This window comes from Adiantum capillus-veneris, chromosome 13 (genome assembly GCF_014529385.1).
Source record: "Adiantum capillus-veneris isolate H3 chromosome 13, ASM1452938v2, whole genome shotgun sequence".
Taxonomy (NCBI): domain Eukaryota; kingdom Viridiplantae; phylum Streptophyta; class Polypodiopsida; order Polypodiales; family Pteridaceae; genus Adiantum; species Adiantum capillus-veneris.
Genome location: NC_140943.1, coordinates 3780140 through 3802779, shown reverse-complemented (window position 1 = coordinate 3802779; position 22640 = coordinate 3780140). Strand labels below are relative to the sequence as shown.

Here is a 22640-nt window from a genome sequence, read left to right as displayed (position 1 = left end):
TACAGTGCATAGACCTATTTTTCCTATTTTAGCCAATTTTCACTTATTATTTTTAAGTGACTTTTGTTGGGAACTGGGTAGGGCAATTTGACTAGCCAAGTATATAAGCAAACCTAGCGCTAGCACTTTCTGGAAGAAGAGGCAGCAAGAACCAAAGTGTTCAACAAGCACCTTCTTGGCAGGACCCCCACACATAGTGTTTTCTGCATCAGCAAGAGACACTGGCGTTTTTCCCACAGAACCAGCCCTGGCGTTTTTGCATGACAGATCAGTCTCGGCAACAACAAGAGACCACAGAACAGCCCTAGCGTTAGCAGATTCCACAACACCACAGCAAATCAGCCCTAGCGTTAGCAAATTTCCCACAGTAGACAGTTTCCAGCCCTAGTGTTTTGGTTTGCAGATCAGCCCCTGCGTTTTGGAGATTCACCTCGACGAAACACCAAGGAGCACCAGCGTTTTCAGTTTTTAGCAGTCACACATCACAGTAGAACCACCAAACCTCGCAAATCTCACCTTCCCACAGCAGATTTTCGTTGCACGGTCAGATCCAGCGTAGTTTGCAGTTTCAGCCCGGAAAATGCAGATTTCAGCATCTGCGTTTTCAGCGTGTCGTCGTTGCATCGTCGTCATCACCGAGAGAGTCATAATTCAACAGATAAAGATTTGCAGATTTCAGCCCTTAGCATTTTCAGATTTCAGCCAGTCTCATCGTCGTCCTCATCGTCGGCAAATCCAAGCATTGTAGAGATTTGTGTAATCAATAGTAGACCGCTCTCGCCATAGAGAGTGGGACCCTCGGATTAGGGTTTGACAACATTCTGGTGTCATATTCTTCTCTCTCTATCTATGAGTCTCAGAACCTTCATTCACATTGTTCTTCACTTTGTTTGTGTCCATTGCACTCTCTCACTAAAGGAACGGAAGGCTCTCCCTTACGTAAGTAAAAGAAACCCTTGAGCACAGTTCGGAGCACTCATCTTGAGCAAAGTTCAACATTCGCACCCGTTGCACCTTACATTGGTATCAGAGCTTTGGCAGTGTTTTGTATCACTCAAGGAAAGAACCACAAGATTTTTTTTTTTGCTTGTTGCGGTTGCACGTAACCCAAGACCTCTTGGGCATGTCGATTCCTAATCGTGTTTTTGAAGAGTGACAGGAAACCCAAGAAAGAAGGGCTTGTCCAGCCTCCCCTTGTGCCTCTTTTCACTCATTAAGAGCGGACCGTGCACTTAGCGGCCGGCCAATCGACGTGAGGTGGGAAAAAGCAACCTTGGTGTGAGCGCAAGGCCGCCAAGGGGTGCGCCCACGGAAAAGAGAAGAACTCGGGTGAAGAGAAGATCCTTCTCTAACACAGATTGCAAGCGAAAGAAGAACCTCAAGATCCTCAAGAACCTCAAGACTCAAGAACCCAAGAATCCCAAGACCCACATCCTCGTGAACTTAAGAACCCAAGACTTCAGTGGATGGTCATCACCCGAAGCGGAATGGATACTTCGCATGGAGGTGATGAGCATGAGGGTGGTGAAGAAGAATTTTCCCCAATAGGAGGTTTTTCCGACCCTCCCCCTTCCCCATCTACGCCAAGGATTGCACTAACTCCTATTGAGGCTTCGGAGCAGATGTTTATGGACAGGAGAATAGAACTAGAAGCGCAATGCGCTACCTTGGAACGCAAGCGCAAAGAAAGACAAGCAGCATGGGAGCAAAGAAAGGAAGAATTGGATCTCAAACACGCAAAAAGAAAAGCAGAAAGAGAAGCAGAAAGAAAGGCCGACTTGGAGCGTGAGCGTGAGCAAGCGCGTGAAGTGGCCAAAGAAAGAATGACAGCCTTAGAGCGTGAGCATGAGCACGCACGCTTGGCAGCCAAAGAAAGCCTAGCCGAATTCGATCTCAAGCGCTGTCGTGCAACTCGGCTCCCATGCTAAGAAAGATGCCAGAAAAATGTACATCAAGCTTATTTGAAGCTTACATGATTATTGAGCAGTGATCAGGCTTGTTAACATGCCAAGTTTAACGAGTAATGTATGCCATATGCGGCTTAAAAGGGCCAACAGATGTCTCAATGATGCCAAAAATGAGTATGCTTGCAGTGACCACAGATGAGAGATTATGATCTAGAACTGTAGTGCTTGAAGTGCTCTACCGGCCTGTCTTTACGGCTCGTCGATTGGAGCCACGGTGAAGAAGTTATGGCACTTTGAAGTTTAAGGCGATTGTAGATCCGTACCGGATTGGGCAACTGCAGCTGAGGTGACAGAAATGAAATGAATGCACGGGCCTGAAGTGCTCAATTTCTGGAGCCCGTCGGTCTTTTTAGATCGGTGATCGGGTTTACGGTTGCCAAGATATTGGCCGGTAAATATTCACCGGGGGCCGGTTCCGTACCACTCCGGTCAGCTCAGTCAATGAGCTGCAGCCGGGATTTTGGAATGCAAAAGAGTAAGTGCTCAAGGAGAATTTGTCCAAAATGTTATCTTATGCAGTGCATTGATAGTAGGGTATATTGCCAATAGCGGTACTTGTACGCAAAATGTGGTGTACTTCCCGTAAAGTACAAAAAGTGCTTGAAGAGGTTCGTGTACGGAATGTGGTCTCTTGGAATGCATTGACTGCGGGACTACTCAAGGAAGTTGTCATGCTTGGCAATGTGCTTTGTTCGACAAGTGCATGCGAGATGTGGTGCTGTTACAAAGGCACAGAAAGTTCTTGTTGAGTTCTCAAAAATGTCGTCTTTTGAAATGCCGTGGCCGCCCAATGAATAAGCTTGGTGGTGCCTTGGCGAATATGTATGCCTAATGTGGAGCTCGAAGGCCGACCCGCCCAAGCTAGGCCACCAAGCAAAGCCGCCCAAGCCAACCAAGGAGCCTAATGTATGCCTACTGTGGAGCTCGAAGGCCGACCACCCAAGCTAGGCCATTAAGCAAAGCCGCCCAAGCCAACCAAGGAGCCCAAGGGCCATTAAACAGTGCCGCCCATTTGATCAAAGGGGCACCCCAATAATAACGTGTGTGAAGAAGATTAAAAAAAAAAAGGAGAGATGGCGGGGACGGTAGGAAGCGAACAGCGCAGGGCGGAGAAAGGAGATTGCGCTGGGTTGTAGAGAGCTCCGTTGAGCACGGCCAGGAAGGAGAAAATGCATAGCTCGCCAGCGCGCTCGATTTCAGTGCCAGTATTGCCCGATTTGGTGACGCTCGAACTTCGACATTGCCACGTCATTGGCACGACTCCCGCGCCACGTCAATGACGCCGGGCGCCATTGCTAAGGGAGGGCACACGCTAATAATAGGAGGCCTTCTTTGCATGCGGAGATAGCAAGCATCAACAAAGAGAAGAAGGGAGAGGTAGGGCATCAACGAAGGAGGGTGGAAAAGAAAACGAGGAGAGGAGGAGAGGTGGCAAGCTAGGGGAAGGAATCACGAGCTCTCTCTCTCTCTCTCTTGAGCTTTGTGAAGGATCCGTGTTAGAGCAATAAGGCAAGACAAAAACGAGAGCTATCAACGAAAAGCAAAGGAGGGAAGGAAGAGTCGCGCCAGGCTGTAGAGAGCTCGCCTGAGCACGGCCAAGAAGAGAGAAGTGTCTAGCTCGCCATGGCGCTCAACTGCGGCACCAGCCAAGGCGGATTTCACGCTAGTCCAAAATCCGGGTGCCACGTCATCATAGACGTTCCCGTGCCGCGTCAGTAGCGGCGGCGCTATTGAAGGGAGAAGGCACGCTATTAATAGGAAAAGGAACTTTTGCATGCGAGTTTTTTTGGCAAGCAAACGAGCAAGAGAATTAGGGAAGAAAACAGGCAAGGAAGCAAGGAGGCAAAAAGGGGACTTCTCTCTCGATCTCCGGCTCATGCAAGGAGGTAAGGGCTAAGAAGGGCGAGCCCTCTCTCTCAATCTCTAATCTAAGCAAGGCGAGGAGAAACGAGGAGGATAAGCAAGGGAGATCTCTCTCTCTCTCTCTCTCTATGACGACCTCAAGGAGGATAATTGAAAGCACTCGAAGGGTTTACGGGACGAGCAAGAAAGCAACAAGGGTATCAAGCAAGGGATTTTTCCAGATACTTACGTACTAATCAGCTTATAAAGACTCTAATGGCGAGCATAAGTGGAAATTTTACAGTCTTGATCTAATTTGAGAGCATGAAACTCTCCTAACTCCATCAATTCCGTTAACGGAAACCATTTGTAATCGAAATCCACTTCGGCTAATCATTAGCAGTTTAAACCATTTCGGTTGTGAAGTTTAAGTATTAAAGTGTAGACAGAATCTTTTGCCTTGTGTCGTACGTCTTGTCTCTCTTATTTCCCACAGCAAGCAGCCCGGTGCTGACCCGGCTCACCTCGCGAACCCATATCCCCCGACATCTTTGGTGAACCCGACGCGAAACGAGCCGGGGTGGAAGGTAAAGATGGAGAATTTAGAGCAGATGATGAAGATGATTGCAGAATTAAGTGCGAACGGGTTTGATGATAAGTCAATAGTTCAAGATTTTTCAAAGATGCTTCAATTGATTCAAGGATCTCTGCTTGAAATAGAGTCCGTAAAGAAGAAAAATCAAATGGATGAAGCTTTGGATGCAGCTTTAGATGCAGTATACGACGAAAGACGACTCTTTGATGGATACGATCCAGAGGGCTACCTAGAGTGCTATGAGCTGGAGACCAAGGTAAGAGGGATACCAGAAGAATTGATGATCAAATCTTTTGAGCAGTTAGTGACTTCAGATGTGAAGGAGCAGATTCAAGAGGTTACCAGAGCTTTCAGCGACGACTGGGAGTACTTCGAAGAAGCTATTGTGCAAGCACGTTATGAGGAGTATGAAATCTATCAAGAACAGAGTTCAAGTCTACCGGACTACGCAGATATTCGAGGACAACTACGATCAAAGTTAGAAGCTGTGATTGATGAGTTTATTGTGCAGGATGCTACCTTCTTACAAGCTAATGATGAAGACATAGTCAAAGCTGTGTATGAAAAGTTGGGGTTTGCAGATGCCTTGCATGAAGTAGAAGTCCTTGCGAGTGAGTCTCTACAACCTCAACTTACACAGGATGAATTTTGCCAAGAACATATACCTGTAGTACGAGAGGAAAAGAAATCAGGGAATCAATACAACGAAGTGGCAAAAGCTCAGGAAGAAATTGTGCAGGTGAATGAGTGCAACCAAATTCAAGTAGACATGCAGGAAGATTCGGTTACAGCTGATACTTTTGCTACTGACTCAGAATTAGAGCAAAATTTTTCTGGTACAGATTCTACCATAGAGGTGATTGAAGATACTGGTACAGGTTTTGCCAAAGAGTTGATTAATGATACAGGTGTTATGGGTCAAGGCAGGGCTGTTGTTGAGAGCAGCAAGACCATGGTTTTTGGTATACCAGATTTATCGAATTTGGATGTACCAGATTTTGAGGACTTGGCTAAGCAAGAATATGTGCTTGATTCAGAGGGGGACTCCTTTATTGGCAAGCTTTTGGGAAGCACAGCTACAAGAGTGGAAAATTGGTCTTGAATGTGATGATAATGAATCAGAGGGGGTGCAGACTCCTTCTTTGAAAAGTTTCTGTGACCTAGAGCTACCGATCTGGCAGACTGATCGTGAATTTGTTGATGGTGATTTAGAGAGGGAGCAAACTTCTTCTCTAACGAGAATTTGTGACACAGGGCTCACACTATGGCAGAATAATCATGAACTTGATGATGCTGATTCAGAGGGGGTGCATAGTGAAGTGCAATCTCTTGATGTTGAATATGATTGGTTTCATTGTGCCGATGATACAGACAGGGCAGTAGATAAAATTTTCAATGTGCATGCTGAACTCTGTGCCACAGAAGTGCAAAGATATCTGACTGAGGGTGAAAGACTTGAAGAGCAGTTTACTGCAGATGCGTTTAGTATGCATGTCATATGTGAATATCCTCGTTTATTGCAGCAACCTGAGATGTGTAGGATTGAGGAACCTTCTCAAGCGGTGGACCTAGACCTTATGTTCTTACTGGATGACGCTTTAGAAGGGTTCTCAAACACAGATGCTAAGGATACTAATCAATCTATATTCATGCATGAGCCAGTTTGTTCAGATTCAGCAGATGATGAACTTATGCAGTTGTTAGATGATGCACTACTTGATTTTGAGCCTCTACAAGATAGAGAATTGTCTTCAGATGCATCTTTTGAGCCTAATGAAGAGGATTTTACCAGAGACTTGATGTATCCAGATGTGCATGATCGGGATTCCAATACTAGTGAGAGTGAAGGTGCACTGCCAATGCTTTTACCTGTGATTGATGATCGACAATTGGATGAGCCAGTTGCACAGGGAATATGGCAGTATCTGGTGCTACCTGATGCTATATGGAATTTGATGTTACCCTATGATGTAGGGGATTTTGAGCTAGCTTTTGACCCAGGAGGTGAAGAGTCCTTCCCAGGATTCATCTAGACGATGTTGGCGATCTCCCTCAATGCCATACAGTTCGGTACCAGTACCTCACTTTGAAAAGGAGGGGATGTCACGTGCACATCTAACCCTATGTGTACGTGGACAAGCTACTTCATGACAAGGGTTCAGTTCAGTCAGTCTAGAATAGGAAGTGATCTGGCACTTTTGTGAGTCTGTTCGCAGACCGTGCATGTCTAGACACTTAGAGTAGATGCATATCCTCTGGTTGCACACAACATGATCATCAGATTTCCATCAGAACTTATCAGGAGCATTTTTACAGTGCATAGACCTATTTTCTATATTTTAGCCAATTTTCACTTATTATTTTAAAGTGACTTTTGTTGGGAACTTGGTAGGGCAATTTGACTAGCCAAGTATATAAGCAAACCTAGCGCTAGCACTTTCTGGCAGAAGAGGCAGCAAGAACCAAAGTGTTCAACAAGCACCTTCTTGGCAGGACCCCCACACATAGTGTTTTCTGCATCAGCAAGAGACACTGGCGTTTTTCCCACAGAACCAGCCCTGGCGTTTTTGCATGACAGATCAGTCTCGGCAACAACAAGAGACCACAGAACAGCCCTAGCGTTAGCAGATTCCACAACACCACAGCAAATCAGCCCTAGCGTTGATAGATCACAGATTGCTCTCAATCGATGCATTCCATAAGTGAGTGGTTCAACCTTCAAGCACTAGGGGTATGGCAATGCCAGTGCTAGAGTGGATATGAGTTACCGCTACGTGTAAACTTCAAAGGAGAGGTGCACTCGGGATGGTTCTTTGAATCTTAAAGACGGCAATCACGACGATGCTTCTTGGCAAATAATCTAGCGAGCTATGAAGTCGGTGACAAACCAATCAAGGGCTATCGTCTCATTGGCGAGATCAAAACTCAAGGGCGCTCTCTTCTCTTCTAAAGCACCACTTGAAGCTCATTTTCATTGTATAGTGACTGCTAGAGCATGTCGAAGGTCAAATTTTGCATAAGACTTGGGAAATAGCATCCAGAGTGGGGCTCCAAGGATTATTTACATCAATAAGGTTATCATGTGCTTGGTTTCCTCATCACAAAGAGAGCCGTCAAGCTAGAATCCACTAGTGCCTGCCGACTTGGAGTCTCATGGATATTCTATCTTTACTTCAACAATATTGAAAAGGAAGTCTTGGACGTGGGAATCAACCCCTTGCTTGTAAAATTAAAGAGGTTTTTTTTGAGTCGCCTGCAATCATGGCGAGCATGGGCTTTCACGTGGAGCCGCCATCGTGGATAGAAGGAAGGAGGAGAGGATGTGCTGAACATGGGCCGCCATGCTACAAGGGCTCTCAAAGCCAACAGGACACGGTGAGGAGGGAGAGAAGGCTAAAGAACGCCATCAGCTGGCGGGCAACTCGTTGAAGAGCAAGGCCGGCTACACAGGCACTAGCGGGGAGGTGCTGCAGGCTGGGGTGGCCGCCTGTAGGGAGTGCCAGGAGGGCTGCAGACTAGAAGGGGCTTGGAAGCCACTCAAGAGCGCGAAGAACTCGTTTGAGGATGTAGTTCATAGCGGGGGCCACTTACACGAGAGAGGGGCCAATTGAAGGCTCTTAAAGCCATTCTCAGCACATAAAGAAGGCTCTAGAGGGCACAACTCACAAGGGCGAGCTGCAGAGGGAGCCTGTTCAAAGAATAAGGGACAGAGGAGGGATAGCTCCTATGTTGTAGAGAGGAGCTCGCACTCTTGAGGCCGCAAGGCAGTAGCAGCTGGTCCGAGGGGTTGAAAGCCGCCAAGGGCCTAGTCCAAAAAGAGGCAGAACGTCAGGAGCTCTTGAGGAGTCTCACTCTGAGCGCCATTTAGAATAGAGGAGGCGTGCAGGTACCAAATTCGAAGGAGGGGATCTTGTGAGGGAAGGAGGCCATGCCGAGAAGGCTCTCGTGGCCTGCATCTGCTCATGGGGTTTGAGAAGGAGGCACACCAGGTGAGAGCTAGGGGTGGGCTGCAGGGAGGACCATGAGCAGGAAAATGGTGGGCTCTGAGAACGGCGCTGTTGGGCCAGAATCCGCAGGTGCTTGGCCAGCTTGAAGTAAAGGAGGGGCTCTGTAAAGCGACTGTCTCACGACGAGCAACTGCTGGGAGCTGCAGACAAAGAGAGGGCAAGGTCGAAGGGCGGCTCTCATTACATACCAAGAAGGGGACAGCTTGCAAGGTGGAGCAGAGAGCTTGAGAGAAGCTGGTAGCAGGTGATCAGTGGTTGAGAGCTTCAGTTGGAGTATAATGCTCAAAGAGAGGAGGTTCGAGGGGCACTAAAAAAACGTGAGAAGGGCTTTGCTGTGGGCTCACAAGAGGCAATTACTGCAAAGGGGCAGGTTCAGTCGAGGCTGAGAAGGGGCTCTCATTACGTTACAAGGGGGGGACCTCATAGCGCCGCAAGAAGCTAGGGAACTATCGAGAAGCATTCAGGATGGCCGGAGAGGTTTCCATTGAGGAAAGCAGGCTGCAATGCCAGATCAAAGGTAAGACGTTTGGTAGAAGGACATGTCCAAGGCTTGTCATCAAAGAGCGCTCATGCAATCAAGCATTTAGCCAAAAGTTCCTTCTACATGAGTTGATGTTTCTATGTAGATTGTGATCATTTCTGGTCTCAATATGCCTCGTAATATGCTTTCCGTTTAAGCACAAATGTTGTTTTGTATAAAGCTTGAGCATGAGGTCCATCGGGATGATCTGCACCTTGTGGGTGTGTGCACAGAGAGAGAGAGAGAGAGAGAGAGAGAGAGAGAGAGAGAGAGAGAGAGAGAGAGAGAGAGAGAGTCCCATCTTTGTGTGCTCAAGAGTGAGAGCTCATTTGTTGTAAGGGTTTTCTTCTATAAGAGCCGCCTAGTGTGCGCGCTCAGGCTACGGGAAAGAGTGTGAGTGTTGTGTCTGGGTGTGTTTGCCCAAGCCTTATCAGCGTTAGCAGACTTCCCACATCAGACACTTTTCAGCCCTTGTGTTTTTGTTTGCAGATCAGCCCCTGCGTTTTGCAGATTCACCTCGATAGAACACCAAGGAGCACCAACGTTTTCGGTTTTCAGAAGTCAGATATCACAATAGAACCCCGAACCTCACAGATCTCACCTTCCCGCAGCAGATCCTCTCCGCACGGTCAGATCCAGCGTAGTTTGCAGTTTCAGCCCGAAAAACGCAGATTTCAGCATCTGCGGTTTCAGCGCGTTGTCGTCGCATCGTCGTCATCGCCGTCGTCACCGACACAGAGTCAGAATTCAGCAGATAAAGATTTGCAGATTTCAGCCCTTAGGATTTTCAGATTTCAGCCCGTCTCGTCGTCGTCGACATCGTCGGCAAGCCCAAGCATTGTAGAGATTTGTGCAATCAATAGTAGACCGCTATCGCCTTGGAGAGTGGGACCTTTGGAGGAGGGTTTGACAACATTCTCGTGTCGTATTTTTCTCTCTTTATCTCTCAGTCTCAGTACCTTTGTTCACAGTGTTCATCACTTTGTTTGTGTCCATTGCACTCTCTCACTAAAGGAACGGAAGGCTTTCCCTTCCGTAAGTAAAAGGAACCCTTGAGCATAGTTTGGAGCGCTCATCTTGAGCAAAGTTCAACATTCACTTCCGTTGCACCTTACATTTCACTTGTTATTTAATAAGTGAATTTTGCTGGAAAAGTAGGTAGGGCAAATTGCTAGAGCTATAAAAGAAACTAAGTAGTAGCAAAAGAAGTAGGGAAACACGGAGACAGACACCCAACAGTTAGGCAGCACCTTAACAGGAGCCCTAGCGTTTTCTAAAGAAGAAGAAGATCAGCGTTTTCAGCCACTACTACCAGCTTTTTTCAGTTCTCAGCCTTCGCCTCGCAAGAACCCGCATCCTCTGGTTGTAGATCCTTGTCAGTTTCCCTGTCAAGACCCAGATCGTCCTAGCGTTTTCAAATTCGAGCCAGAGTAGCAACGTTTTTGCATTTCAGCCCTAGTCCGGTGAAGCAGTTGTAGATCCATTCCGCAATACCGCCACAGTAGCACATCTCCAGCAGAGCATTTAGCGTTTTCACTTTTCAGCCTTGACGCTGTCGTCGTTGGCACCATCATCGTCGTCACAGATCCCTATCGTGACGACGACACCTTCGTCATCGTCATCGCAGATCCCTATCTTGACGATGACACCTTTGTCATCGTCAGCGTAGTCTCGGACTTGATGACGGCGCCGTCATCGTCACAGTTACCATCGTCATCGTCGTCATCGACATAGACCAGCAGTACCCGTTGTCGACATCACTGTCTCTGACACAAAACCGTCGTCGACTTCACCGTCTTCGACACAAAACCGTCGTCGACTTTACCATCTTCGACATATTACCGTCGTCGACTTCACCGTCTTCGACAAAGACCCTCAGTACCTCGTCGTCGACTTCATCGTCTTCGACATAGATCTCGTCGTCGACCTCCCCGTTTTCGACATAGAACCCGCAGTACCGGTCGTCGACATAGTCCCCTTTAGTACCTCAATACCTCAAAACCCTTCAAAATGTCAGTACCATTACCCAAAATTAGTAGCAACAGTACCCATTAGCATCAACATTTTAGTATCCAACCATTGTAGTAGCATTTGTGCAAGCATAAAGAAAGTGCTTGCTCTGGGTACATAGCAAGGGGGCCCTTGAGGGTACCCGACATCCTTGTGTCATCTCTCTCTCTCTCTCTCTCTCTCTCTCTCTCTCTCTCTCTCTCTCTCTCTCTCTCTCTTTGCTTCAGTTCAATTCAGTTCTTTCAAGTGAAGTAAAGAGTCCCTTGTGTTTGTGTGCGAGTACTAGATTTGAGAAAATCCTTATTCTCTTCGGTTGCATCTGACATTGGTATCAAAGCTCTGTGTGTGCTTCGGCTCCTCAAACTCAAGGGAAGAACCTAAAGAAGAACCTCAAGAACCAAGAACCATCAAGAATCCAACATTATGTTAGAGTTACACCACCGTTGCTTCGCCATTTTGTACGGCTAGTGATTGTCCCGGGTTGGCCACGCATCGCACATCATGTAGATCGCATGGACACTTTTAGCACGTGTCCGGCCGGTCATTTTCTGATTGGTGCACACATTTTTAGCCATTTTTGAGCTTTTATGTTTTTTGCACCAGTTACACATTTTGCCCTACCTCAACCTAAGATTCTATAAATAGAATGCTTAGGGTCTTGTAGTCATTCAGATTGAGATTGTGTATTGAGAGCATTATTTGCAGAGCACTTGCGTTCTCTCTCTCTCTCTCTCTCTCTCTCTCTCTCTCTCTCTCTCCAACGTTTTCGGCGCGTTTGGCTCACACTGTTTCCGCTGCTCACTCTCACATGATATCAGTTGCCAACAACAGAGAATCTCCATCGACCTCTCCTCCTGAGGCTAGCGCTAGCACTTCTGCCGGTTTTCATCGGGGCGGATCTCAAAAACGTTGATTAGCATTTTTCAGCCCTAACGTTTTCTCAAGAACAACAGCGTTTTTGCATCTTTAGCCTTGATCTTCATCCTTCTCCCTAGCGCTTCCCTCTTGCAGCAGAATTGCACCAAAACCGGCAGCAACATCTCCTTGCGTTTTTGCAATTCCTAGCGTTTTTGGACAGATCTGCGTTTTGCAGATCTTGCTGTGTTTTTCTGTGTTTTGTTGGCGTTATTGGTGATTTGCGGCGTTTTACACAAAACGCTGATCTTGTGCACCTAAGGGAGCGGCCAAGGAACACCCAGGAGTCTTCTACATCCTGGAACTTGCAGATCTACACCTTGGACGGGTATCTACACCCAATCGGCACCATTTTCGGTACTTATTACTTGCTGTTTTTTATCTGTTTTCAGCCCCTCGATAGCTGAAAAGTGCGAGAACCCTCTCCTCTGACACTCTGCAGGAGAGATGGGTGGCGTACATGCACTCTGAAAATTTCTATTACAGCAGCGTTTTCAGCACCCTTTGCAGCGTTTTTGGGCGGACAACACGCTTAATTTTTACCTCTTGTGAGGTTGAACCATCCCTTGCTCGTCAGGACACCCTTCGGTGGTTGTCTGTGCGGTTATCTTGGACTGCTACGGCCTTGGGAACGGTATCTTCATCGACGACTTGCGATCTTCTCGATCTACCTTTGGGACTTCTCTTTGAGCACGTGACATGCCGACTTCGAATCAGAAGGGACAACAATAACAGTCCCAAAAGGGGGCCACTACGTCTTCTGCGACTACGGCTACTTCCACTTCTACGACTACATCGGCATCTGCCAACGCTACATCCAACAATTATGCCCTCACCCAGTTTGCTGAGGAGAAGAAGTTGGATTTACACAACTATTTTGTGTGGAGGACACGAGTCCGCACAATCATTGCCTACTATCGACTCTGGGAATGGTTGAATGATTTCACCCATTTGGCTACTCAGCCTTCCCTTCTCGCATCCACTCCAGCCCAGATCGACGAGTGGGTTGATCGGGACATACGAGTCTTATGATGAACCTCTCGGACCGCATCATGAAGGTAGTTTCCAAAGAGGAGCATGCACATCTCATTGTGGAGACGGATTCTTGAACAGTTTGAGGAGACCTCAGCCAGACAGATCACACTTGAACGGGAGTTGTACAACCTCGAGTTCAAGGAGTTCAACTCACTTGATGGGTTGACCTGCCGCATGCGGGAACTTTGGGACGACCTTGTCTCTACCAAAGGCGACATCACCTCCGCACGCATGGCTGGCCTCTAACCATGGGTCTATACCTTGCACTTTCCTTTAAGGGTGAATCTGGGCTTATCGTGGATTCATCTAGGTATATTTTTTAGTCGTATAGCGGACATGCAGACTTCACATTGTGAAGTTTTCGTTCGAGTTACGACCAGTTGATATTGTGCTAATTCTTTCTATCTTTTGTGGTGCGTATGCCCTATCAACTACCTCATTTTTGTGCTAATTTTTTCGATTTAATGCTTCATTTTGGCTGAGTCTGCCCTTGATCTCTAGAGTCATGACAGAAACTCAATACGTTGAACTTTGTGTTGATGTATGCTCATTTGCGTGTGTGTGTGTGTGGTGTGTGGTGTTTGGGAGCATATTTTAGTACCTAGTTCTACATCCACTATTGGGCACTGACGACGTTAGTGGGTATGTCGTGGTATTTAGTCAATACTATGCATGATGGAGCTGATGGTTATATTGTCTTGTGGGTGACTACCATGGGTCTATACCTTGCACTTTCCTTTAAGGGTGAATCTGGGCTTATCCTGGATTCATCTAGGTATATAAAGCTTCCCCCACGCTTTGATCCCTATTTTCAGAGTTTGCTCACATCTGGATGTACCTCTTTTTGCACTTGGGACGAGATTCTCCCTTCCCTTAGACAGATTGAGGGGCACTCCGCATTCCGAGCCGGAGGTGATGTTGATGCAGAAGGAGCTTTGATAGCTCAAGGAGGTAACAAGAAAGGTAAAGGTAAGAAGAAGAAGAACAAGGACATCGAATGTTGCCATTGCCACAAGAAAGGGCATAGAGAATCAGAATGTAGAAAGAAGAAGCGAGACGAGGCCAAAAGGGAGAAGCAGACAGCCTCGACTGCAGTTGTAGCCTCTCACGAGACGGCGGGGACCGCTCTTGTCGCGACGACGGCCACGCTCTTGCTACATCACACTCAGGTACTTGGGTTGTTCACAGTGGAGCCACCACTCACATGACTCCCCAACAGTCATGGTTTAGCTCTCTCAGGGAGACTCATGGGCAGACCGTCACTATGGGTGACAACCATGAGATTCCAATGTCCGGCACAAGCAGATTACCCTCTTTCGTTCTACATCAGACCCGAAGTTCAGTTCAGTGGAGGTGCTTTTTGTTCCGGACATGGCCTTCAACCTCCTCTCTGTGTCGAGTTTGGACTCTCAGGGAGCTGACATACACTTTGGGAGTGGCACAGTCACCATTTTTGATTCTACGACAGGTACTGTCCTTGTACGCGGTGAGCACGATGGTTCCCTTTACTGCCTCACTGCTCTTCTGTCTAGGACCACAGAGTCTTCTTCTCTATGGCATGGACGATTTGGACATCTATGTTATCAGCAGCTTCAGCAGGGACCTCTATGGTGGAGGGTTTACCAGCGATACGCTCCTCATCAGGCTATGCGAGGCTTGCTAGATGGGCAAGCAACACGGGGTTGCCTTTCTGAAGCAGGCATCCAATAGAGCTTCGGCACAACTTGCACTGGTTCACATTGATCTATGTGGCCCGATGAGCACTCCTTCATTTTCTGGCTCACAGTTTTTGCTTGTGCTTGTGGATGATTTCAGCAGGTACACTTGGGCTTGGTTCCTAAAGCTCAAGTCGAAGGCTTTCAATTTCATTCAAAATTGGAAGACGATGGTTGAAAAGGAGAAGGACTTGTACGTCAAATGTATTCGCTCAGACAGAGGAGGTGAGTTCACCGTGAAGGACTTTGCACAGTGGTGCAAATCAAAGGGCATCCAGCGCCAGCTGACTATGTCACAAGGCGGGCACCATGTGCCAATAGAAAAGAATAGACTAAACAGACTTTTAGCACTTCAATAACAACTGAACTGAAAGAGAGAGACACGACACGCGACACGGAGTGGCGCAATTCCACCCCAAAGAGTATTGGCCCCAAACCTTGGCGCCCCTTTCGGTATTTCTTTATATTGCATCATCAAAGTACAAGCCGGTACTCCAGACTCTACACCTTCTCCAGGAAGCATGCCAGAGAATGAGCCCTAGCCTCATATTTAAAGGCCCTTGGCCTGAAAAGCAATTACAGTAAAAAGCCTTTAAAACTCAAAAGCTTGTGGTCCAAAAGCAAAGCCAAAAAGCTGTCAGCGTAAATCATGGAAATCCGTACAGCCTGCCATATCATCAGCCAACGCAATTTTCAGAAATCTCCCTGCTGCCCTTAGGGTTAGGGTTAGGGTTTTTACAGTTTTAGGGTTTCTGGCAACAGAATTAGGGTTTGCAGGTTTTAGGGTTAGGGTTTTCAGATATGGGTTTACAGGTTTTAGGGTTAGGGTTTTCAGAATTAGGGTTTGCAGGTTTTAGGGTTAGGGTTTCTAGAATTAGGGTTTCAGCAGTTAGGGTTTCTTGTAGAAATTAGGGTTAGGGTTTTCTGCTCTTGAGCAGCCACGTCATCACTTTGTGACAATTTAGGCCCCTCCGCCACATTTGTAAGTTGGCTCCATTCTTTAGGCTTTGACACGGCAACAGTTTGTTACATCTCCCCTTCTTGAAAGAGAGGAATCGTTCGCGATTACAACATATCTGCAAAACAACTCAAGTTCTCTCAAAAATTTTCGAGGGTCATTCCAAGGGACAATCAGTTTGCTCTTTTTATTAAGGAGTTAGCTTCTCCTTTCTGCTCCTTTGATCAAAGATTTAGCTTCTCCTTTCAGCTGTTTTGATCAAGGAGTTAGCTTCTCCTTTCTGCTCTTTTGATCAAGGAGTTAGCATCTCCTTTCGTCCAGATCGGAACTCTTGATATTCCGGCGTAGTAAAATTAGCCATTACACCCAGATCGTACTGATCTTCCACGGGTGTCTTGATGCACTAGAAAAATTACATACCCAGGCAATCTCATCCAATTAGGAATTTTCATTGGTTGGCACATCACAATGCAACACAAATGCTCACATATGTATGTTACAAGACATAGAAACATAAAATCGCTGATGAACACTTCCCCGCAAATAACCATCCGGGTCTAGGCCATGAGTTGTTCAACGACGCCCTCATCACTCCTCCCGCAAATAACTTAAAAAGGTCCGAGCCATGAGATATAGAGGCCTTTTACAACCAAACGCTCCCTACACCGCAGCCTGCGTCGTTTGGAGGTGCTGAGAGTAACCACTGCTCAAACTTCTTAATACTTCCCCCGAATAACCATGCAGGTCCGGGCCATGAGTAACAACAACAATACTTCCCCCGTAAATAACCACAGGGTCCGAGCCATGAGTAAAAACAACACTTTTCAATTATTCAATACTCCCCCCGCAAATAACCACAAGGGTTCGGGCCATGAGTATGAACAAGCATTCTCAAACATCTTTTCTCACTACTCCACCCGGGAGTAAAATCACTAATCATTGAAACCAATTTTAAAACCAGAGTCAAACAATTCAAATCGGCACCAAGACAAGTTCAAAACAGATACCATCCATTTCAAACAAAGCTTCAAACAGGATCACCAAACAAGATCAAACAGAACTCAAACTTAAAAAGCAATCTCGTGAGCTCGAAAAGTCGACTGACTTTCCATCTTGAAAATTGCACCGAAAATTAGGGTTAGGTTCCTTCCATGAGGTCGTAGCCGAGCACAGCATGGTCCATCAGCTCTTGGACAGACAATGTTTCTTTGGCGGTGATGGTAGTCCCAAGAGAGAGCAATCACACCGAACCTCCAAGTCATCTGCTCGTGAAGAGACATCTATTGAGAGATGTCGAGAAATTTCAAGTTATAATCTGCTAGGGTTTCCCTGGCAAGCATTTCAGGATACCCCACTCTGCCAGAAGTTGCACTCCGAAAGAAGATGTCAGAAACCATATAACTTCGGACAAATTTTTTTCTTGAAAGCTTGCCAATTACTTGGAGTGTGCGGCTTGGTAGCTATAGACATCAACACCTGCATGGCATTGCTTTTGAGAAAAAACAGTGACTCGAGACAAATATGGAATCCTTCTTTGCAAGTGATCTTAATGGCTTATGCCTTGAAGACATGAGTGGTGAAGACAGGAGTGCGCCCGGTGCGTGATGAAGTAAGGGTGGGAGTGGCTAATAAGTCCGGGTTGGAGGGCAAAGATACCTCGAATAAAATTCCAATAGCTCTGCCTGCTCTTTTGTAGGACCCGTATGCTTTCAGAAAAGCACACGGTTGATGCTTTGATACCATTGTCACAAGGTCGACACCACGTGCCAATAGAAAAGAACAGACTGAATAGACTTTTAGCACTTCAATAACAACTGAACTGAAATAGAGAGAGACGACACGCGGCACGGAGTGGCGGAATTCCACCCCATAGAGTATTGGCCCCAAACCTTGGCACCCCTTTCGGTATTTCTTTATATTGTATCATCAAAATACAAGCCGGTACTCCAAACTCTGCACCTTCTCCAGGAAGCATGCCAAAGAATGAGCCCTAGCCTCATATTTAAAGGCCCTTGGCCTGAAAAGCAGTTACAATAAAAAGCCTTTAAAACTCAAAAGCTTCTGGTCCAAAAGCAAAGCCAAAAAGCTGTCAGCGTAAATCACGAAAATCCGTACAGTCTGCCACGTCATTAGCCAGCGCAATTTTCGGAAATCTCCTTGCTACCCTTAGGGTTAGGGTTTGGGCTTTTGTAGTTTTAGGGTTTCTGGCAACAGAATTAGGGTTTGCAGGTTTTAGGGTTAGGGTTTTCAGAATTAAGATTTACAGGTTTTAGGGTTAGTGTTTTCAGAATTAGGGTTTACAGGTTTTAGGGTTAGGGTTTCCAGAATTAGGGTTTCAGCAGTTAGGGTTTCTTGCAGAAATTAGGGTTAGGGTTTCTGCTCTCGGGCAGCCATGTCATCACTTTGTGACAGTTTAGGCCCCTCGGTCACATCTGTAAGTTGGCTCCATTCTTTAGGCTTTGACATGTCAACAGTTTGTTACAGACTACTCCTTACACTCCTTCCCAGAACGGAGTTGTTGAGCGGAAGAATTGAACTATCATGGAGATGGCTCGTGTGATGCTTGCGCATGCTTCTTTGCCCTGGTTATACTGGGCGGAAGCGTGCAGCACGGCGGTTTACATCCAAAACGGTTTTCCTACCCTTTCTTTCCCTTCAATACCTTTGTACCTCAGTACGATAAGCCTAAGGAGGCCAAGGCGTCTCAAAGTACCTCTCAGAACCCTCAGAACCCACCGAATGGTAAGAACGGTAAAACCAATGATAAGCATAACGGTAACTCTTCTTCTCAATCTTCCTCCGCACCTAAAACGCTAAGGGAAAGAACAAATCTCAAGATAAACCTAAGTTGACACATGATGAAAAATCTGCTCAAGGAATCTTCGGAGGATGGTTAACTTTGGAAGAAAGAGCCGCTTATGGCAAAGAAGGAAGATGCTATCAACATCACACTAAAGGTTACGTAAAAAATGTTTGTCCTAAGAAAGCACCCCCAAAATCAACCATAGAATCGCAGCACTTGATTAGGCCAGAAAGTACATCACACATTTTCTGATGAGCACCTTGTGAGTCTCTCTTTAAATGTTATGGTCATGTGAATGGTCAACGTGTTGTAGTTTTGTTTGACTCTGGCAGTATGCAGGATGTGGTCAGTGATTCTCTTGTAAAGAGAGCTCGCCTAGAAGCTATTCCAGCGGCTCCTATCGAGGTGTCTGGTTTCGCTCCCGGCATGCACTCTTTAATCACGCATGAATGTCCTAGTGTGTTATTTGTTGTTTCTCCTCTCTCAGGATGTGATATGATTTTCGGCATTAAATGGTTTCATGAGCATGCTCCACTCTTTGACTGGAAAGCAAACACGCTCATTCTCTCGCTGGAAGGTTCCTCTCCCGTGGTCATCCGTGGTGAGCAGAGCCTCCATTCTTTACCTAATTGCATGTTTATTCGTGGATAAACTTGGTGAAACAATATGTACATGTTAAGATGTGTAGATCTTCTTTACTTTACTTCTTCTTCTTTAAGGTTTTGAAGTGTGTTTCTTTCACTGGTTTACAGCATAACTATGCCACCAACATATGTTGTTCATCTGGGCAACAGCAGAGAGCTGACACAGGCATCAGAGGATCTTTTAGTTCGAAACATTCTGCGACAACATGTACGTGAAGTTATTGGCTTAAGTGACGACGACCTTGTGTTTGCAGTGATTAACAGTGAGTTAATTTTTTTGGGTAAATTTCTTGCATGCTCACATAATCTGGTTGCTTGGTTACTTGGTTTAAAAAAATTGTAAACTTGTAATGCTGGTATGTAAGTTTTCTGCAGATTTAAATAATTTGGTAGTGTTGTTTTAAACTTTCTTGTAAACCTCTACCATGTCGTCTGCTAGTTTTGTTTTGCTAGGTTCCTCCTCGTGTAGCCAGGTTGCTCATGCACGAGAGTGTTTGGGGTGGCCATCGGCTGCCGTAGCTGGCGCTTTTGTACGTAATTTTTTTCCGTAGCAGCAGGAAATGTACAATGGATGGATGGTAGATAGAGCTGCAGGCTCAGGTTCAACGATTCAAAAGAGACCCCTGAGTTGTGCTTTTAGAGGCCCATGGCTGCCTTGTGAAATAGCAGCCAGTAGATTTCCAAAGCAGAGAAGAAAATTAGTGGTTTTGATCTCTAGAGAGAGGAATTAGAATCAGCTTGAAGAAAACTTTGTAGGGAGAAATAGGAGGAGCCAGACTGCAGGTAGTGGTTGACTAGATGTCTCATGCTCTTCTTATCTTTGAATCTATCATGCATGGGCCTTCGAATTTAAAGGAATCTTCTTGATGGCACGTTTATTAGGAAACCCAAAGAAAATGCTCTCCTAAAACCATACAAATCCTATGCTAACATCAACCAGGTATCTTGTTGTTCCATCATATGGCCATCTCGTTGTGGCATTGATTGCAAAAAACATCTCTCCAAGCACCATGATTGTGTTTGCAACGACAGTATGGTTCCTATACCAACGACTAAAATTAGCAAAGAGAATGATGAAATAAAGCGCTCCCCTTTGGTTGTGGGACTGTATATCTGGTCAGTTATCTTTGAATTTGTAAAGGTCATTTATATGTTGGACGATCAGAGGATGAATTTTATAAACATCTTTTAATCAAAAGTGTCAAAACAGAAATATCTTCATATGCATGTGCTAATGGTGCTACAAGTTAAAGCAAAATTTCCCTCTCAACTAATGTGTTTTCCCTGAACCACGTATAACACAAGGGAAATGCAAAAGCCCAAATGATGAGAGCAGTCACCTTTCAAAGCATGCACACAGTTGGCCAACATGTGCACATATGCACGCACCCACAATCACAAACACTTAAGCCTGGTATGAATATTTGTTCCAGCAACCAATTAAGGTACCGAATGGAACAAATATTTCTATGAATGCGATTGACAGGTGTATCACGTGGTAAGGGCCAAGACTTGTTCTTGAAGTCGTTTGCTGAGGCGGTTCAACTTCTTGATAAGCAGTCACTCAACACCTTGCATGCAGTTATTGTGGGCTGTGATGCAGCTCCCAGCAAGTATGAACTGGAACTCAGATCTTTTGTGGCGGAGAAGAAGATTGAGCATTTGGTGCATTTTATAAACAAAACCATGAATGTTATTCCCTACTTGGCTGCCATTGATGTACTGGTGCAAAATTCACAGGCATGTACCTGATTTCTGACCTTTTCCTGTGGCAGTTTTACACGTGACGATTATCATGTGCCTAGTCGCAATTGAATCAAGTAGTTTTCAAAATGCAGGGGCGCGGGGAATGTTTTGGGCGCATAACAATCGAAGCCATGGCATTTCAGCTGCCTGTCTTGGTGAGTTTGTGATGTTTTGCACCTCATTCCCAGCAGAGACTAGGTAAGTATTGGTATGTGCTTGGGAAACTTTACTGCTTTTTCTGTAAGTAGTGCCAAATACATGGTGGAGAAGCGATGATGGTGCTTGACTGAGCTTGGCCTTACAAGCAATGTCAAACACAACATGATTGATGAAATGGATCGTTTAATGACATTACCTATGTGCAGGGGACTGAAGCTGGCGGCACAAAGGAGATAATTGTAAATGGCACTACTGGATTGCTGCATCCAGTGGGGAAGGAGGGGGTGGGTGTTCTCACAAGAAACATGGTCCACCTTGCGAATGATGCATCCATGAGAAAGGAAATGGGAAGAAGGGGCTACGAGCGGGTACAACAGCGTTTTCTTGAAGAGCACATGGCTCAGCGAATTGGCTGGGTCCTTCAACACTTCATCTCCACCCCAACCCACTAATTGTTAACCATCTTGTACACCCATGAACCACCTGCCTGTATATGTCGGTAGCATTTGTGAGTAATCAAATCTGGGGACATATAGGCCACTTAATTGCAGGTAAGTACAGCTCTCAACCCAAGAGTTTATCAACACACGAGTTTATCAAGAGTTTATCAACACAATCTTTCAGTCCCCCTCTCCCCCTCCCCCCAACACGCGCGTGGGCGACCTACTCAACTCACGCACACAAAGGAACTTTGTCACTAATCATGAACAAGCTTTCCTAATTAGAAGTGAGACAAGCTTTCTCCTCGAATGCATTGTTACTAAAAGTGAGACAAGCGTTCTCCCAATTAAATTATCTACCCTAGGAAGTTTTTATGCTCTGTAAAATAAGTTTGGATACACTTTTCCTCTGCTTGGGTAGCAAAAGTTAAATCAATCTTTCTAAGTCAGATAAGTCTGAAAGCACTGGTCAACCAATAGAAGTTCCATTCTTGGTAACTCTTTACCTACAGTTTACGGTCTTTCTAAAGAAATATGTTGCCCTACCGCAACGAGGCCGACTAGTGGCAATTGCTCCGACCTGCAAGGATTCTTGGAGGTATCATAATGAAGAAGCCCCACCCTGACTTTGTTCTGCCATCTCAAGCATCTCGATCACGTTAGCCTGCCCCTTCTCCTGGCTACTAAAGGTTAGCATTTCATTGCTCACTTATACTTGATTTGCAAACTTTGGTTCCCACTACAATGTGAATTTGCTAGACATCTATGGCTAAGTTTGGAGAAATCCTCGTAGCTTCAACCTCTCAGGTTATTTGTACATTTTTTGTTCATTACATATACTTGTTGAATATTACTTTTCCACTCATGTTCAAAAGTGCTAGCAGGTAAACTTAAACTTTACAAAAATTGCAAGGTTAAATTGAGTAAGGTTATTTTTAATGTTGTATTAGGCAAAAGTTTTTGAGTGCTATTGATACGGTCCAAAGCTTTTCGGTTTTTTGGCTTCTAAATGGGACACTAAAATGCTGAAATCTGGTATGTTGTGGTAGCCTTAATGTCCTTTGTGAATATTGCGTGGTAAGGGTTAGAGAAACTTTATTCAAATGGCTCATATTTGATTGACATAGGTTACTTGTTATGCATGCCTGATATAAAGTAAAGCTTACTTGAAAAAATTAGTTCCCTATTTGTTGAACAACTTATGTATAGTTTTGTCAAAGTTGTTGATGTAGAAGTGTAGGGTTAGAGGGCTTTAAGTACCCCACCTAGTAAATTGCCCAATCA

The 22640-nt window shown here is 45.7% G+C and overlaps 1 protein-coding gene across 2 annotated transcripts in view; it reads left to right on the top strand.

Annotated features, from left to right (window-relative positions):
- Positions 1-22215, top strand: part of LOC147443533 (uncharacterized) — an 88856-nt gene extending 66641 nt beyond the window's left edge. The window contains exons 4-7 of one of the 2 annotated variants that reach the window (XM_086526334.1): positions 19120-19292; positions 20498-20751; positions 20850-20912; positions 21123-22215. In XM_086526334.1, coding sequence (XP_086382460.1) covers positions 19120-19292; positions 20498-20751; positions 20850-20912; positions 21123-21368 — 736 coding nt within the window. In that variant the 3' untranslated portion in view covers positions 21369-22215. The remainder of the gene's footprint in view (positions 1-19119; positions 19293-20497; positions 20752-20849; positions 20913-21122) is intronic. The other variant, XM_086526335.1, reaches the window with a different exon arrangement.
- Positions 22216-22640: the final 425 nt, after the last annotated feature.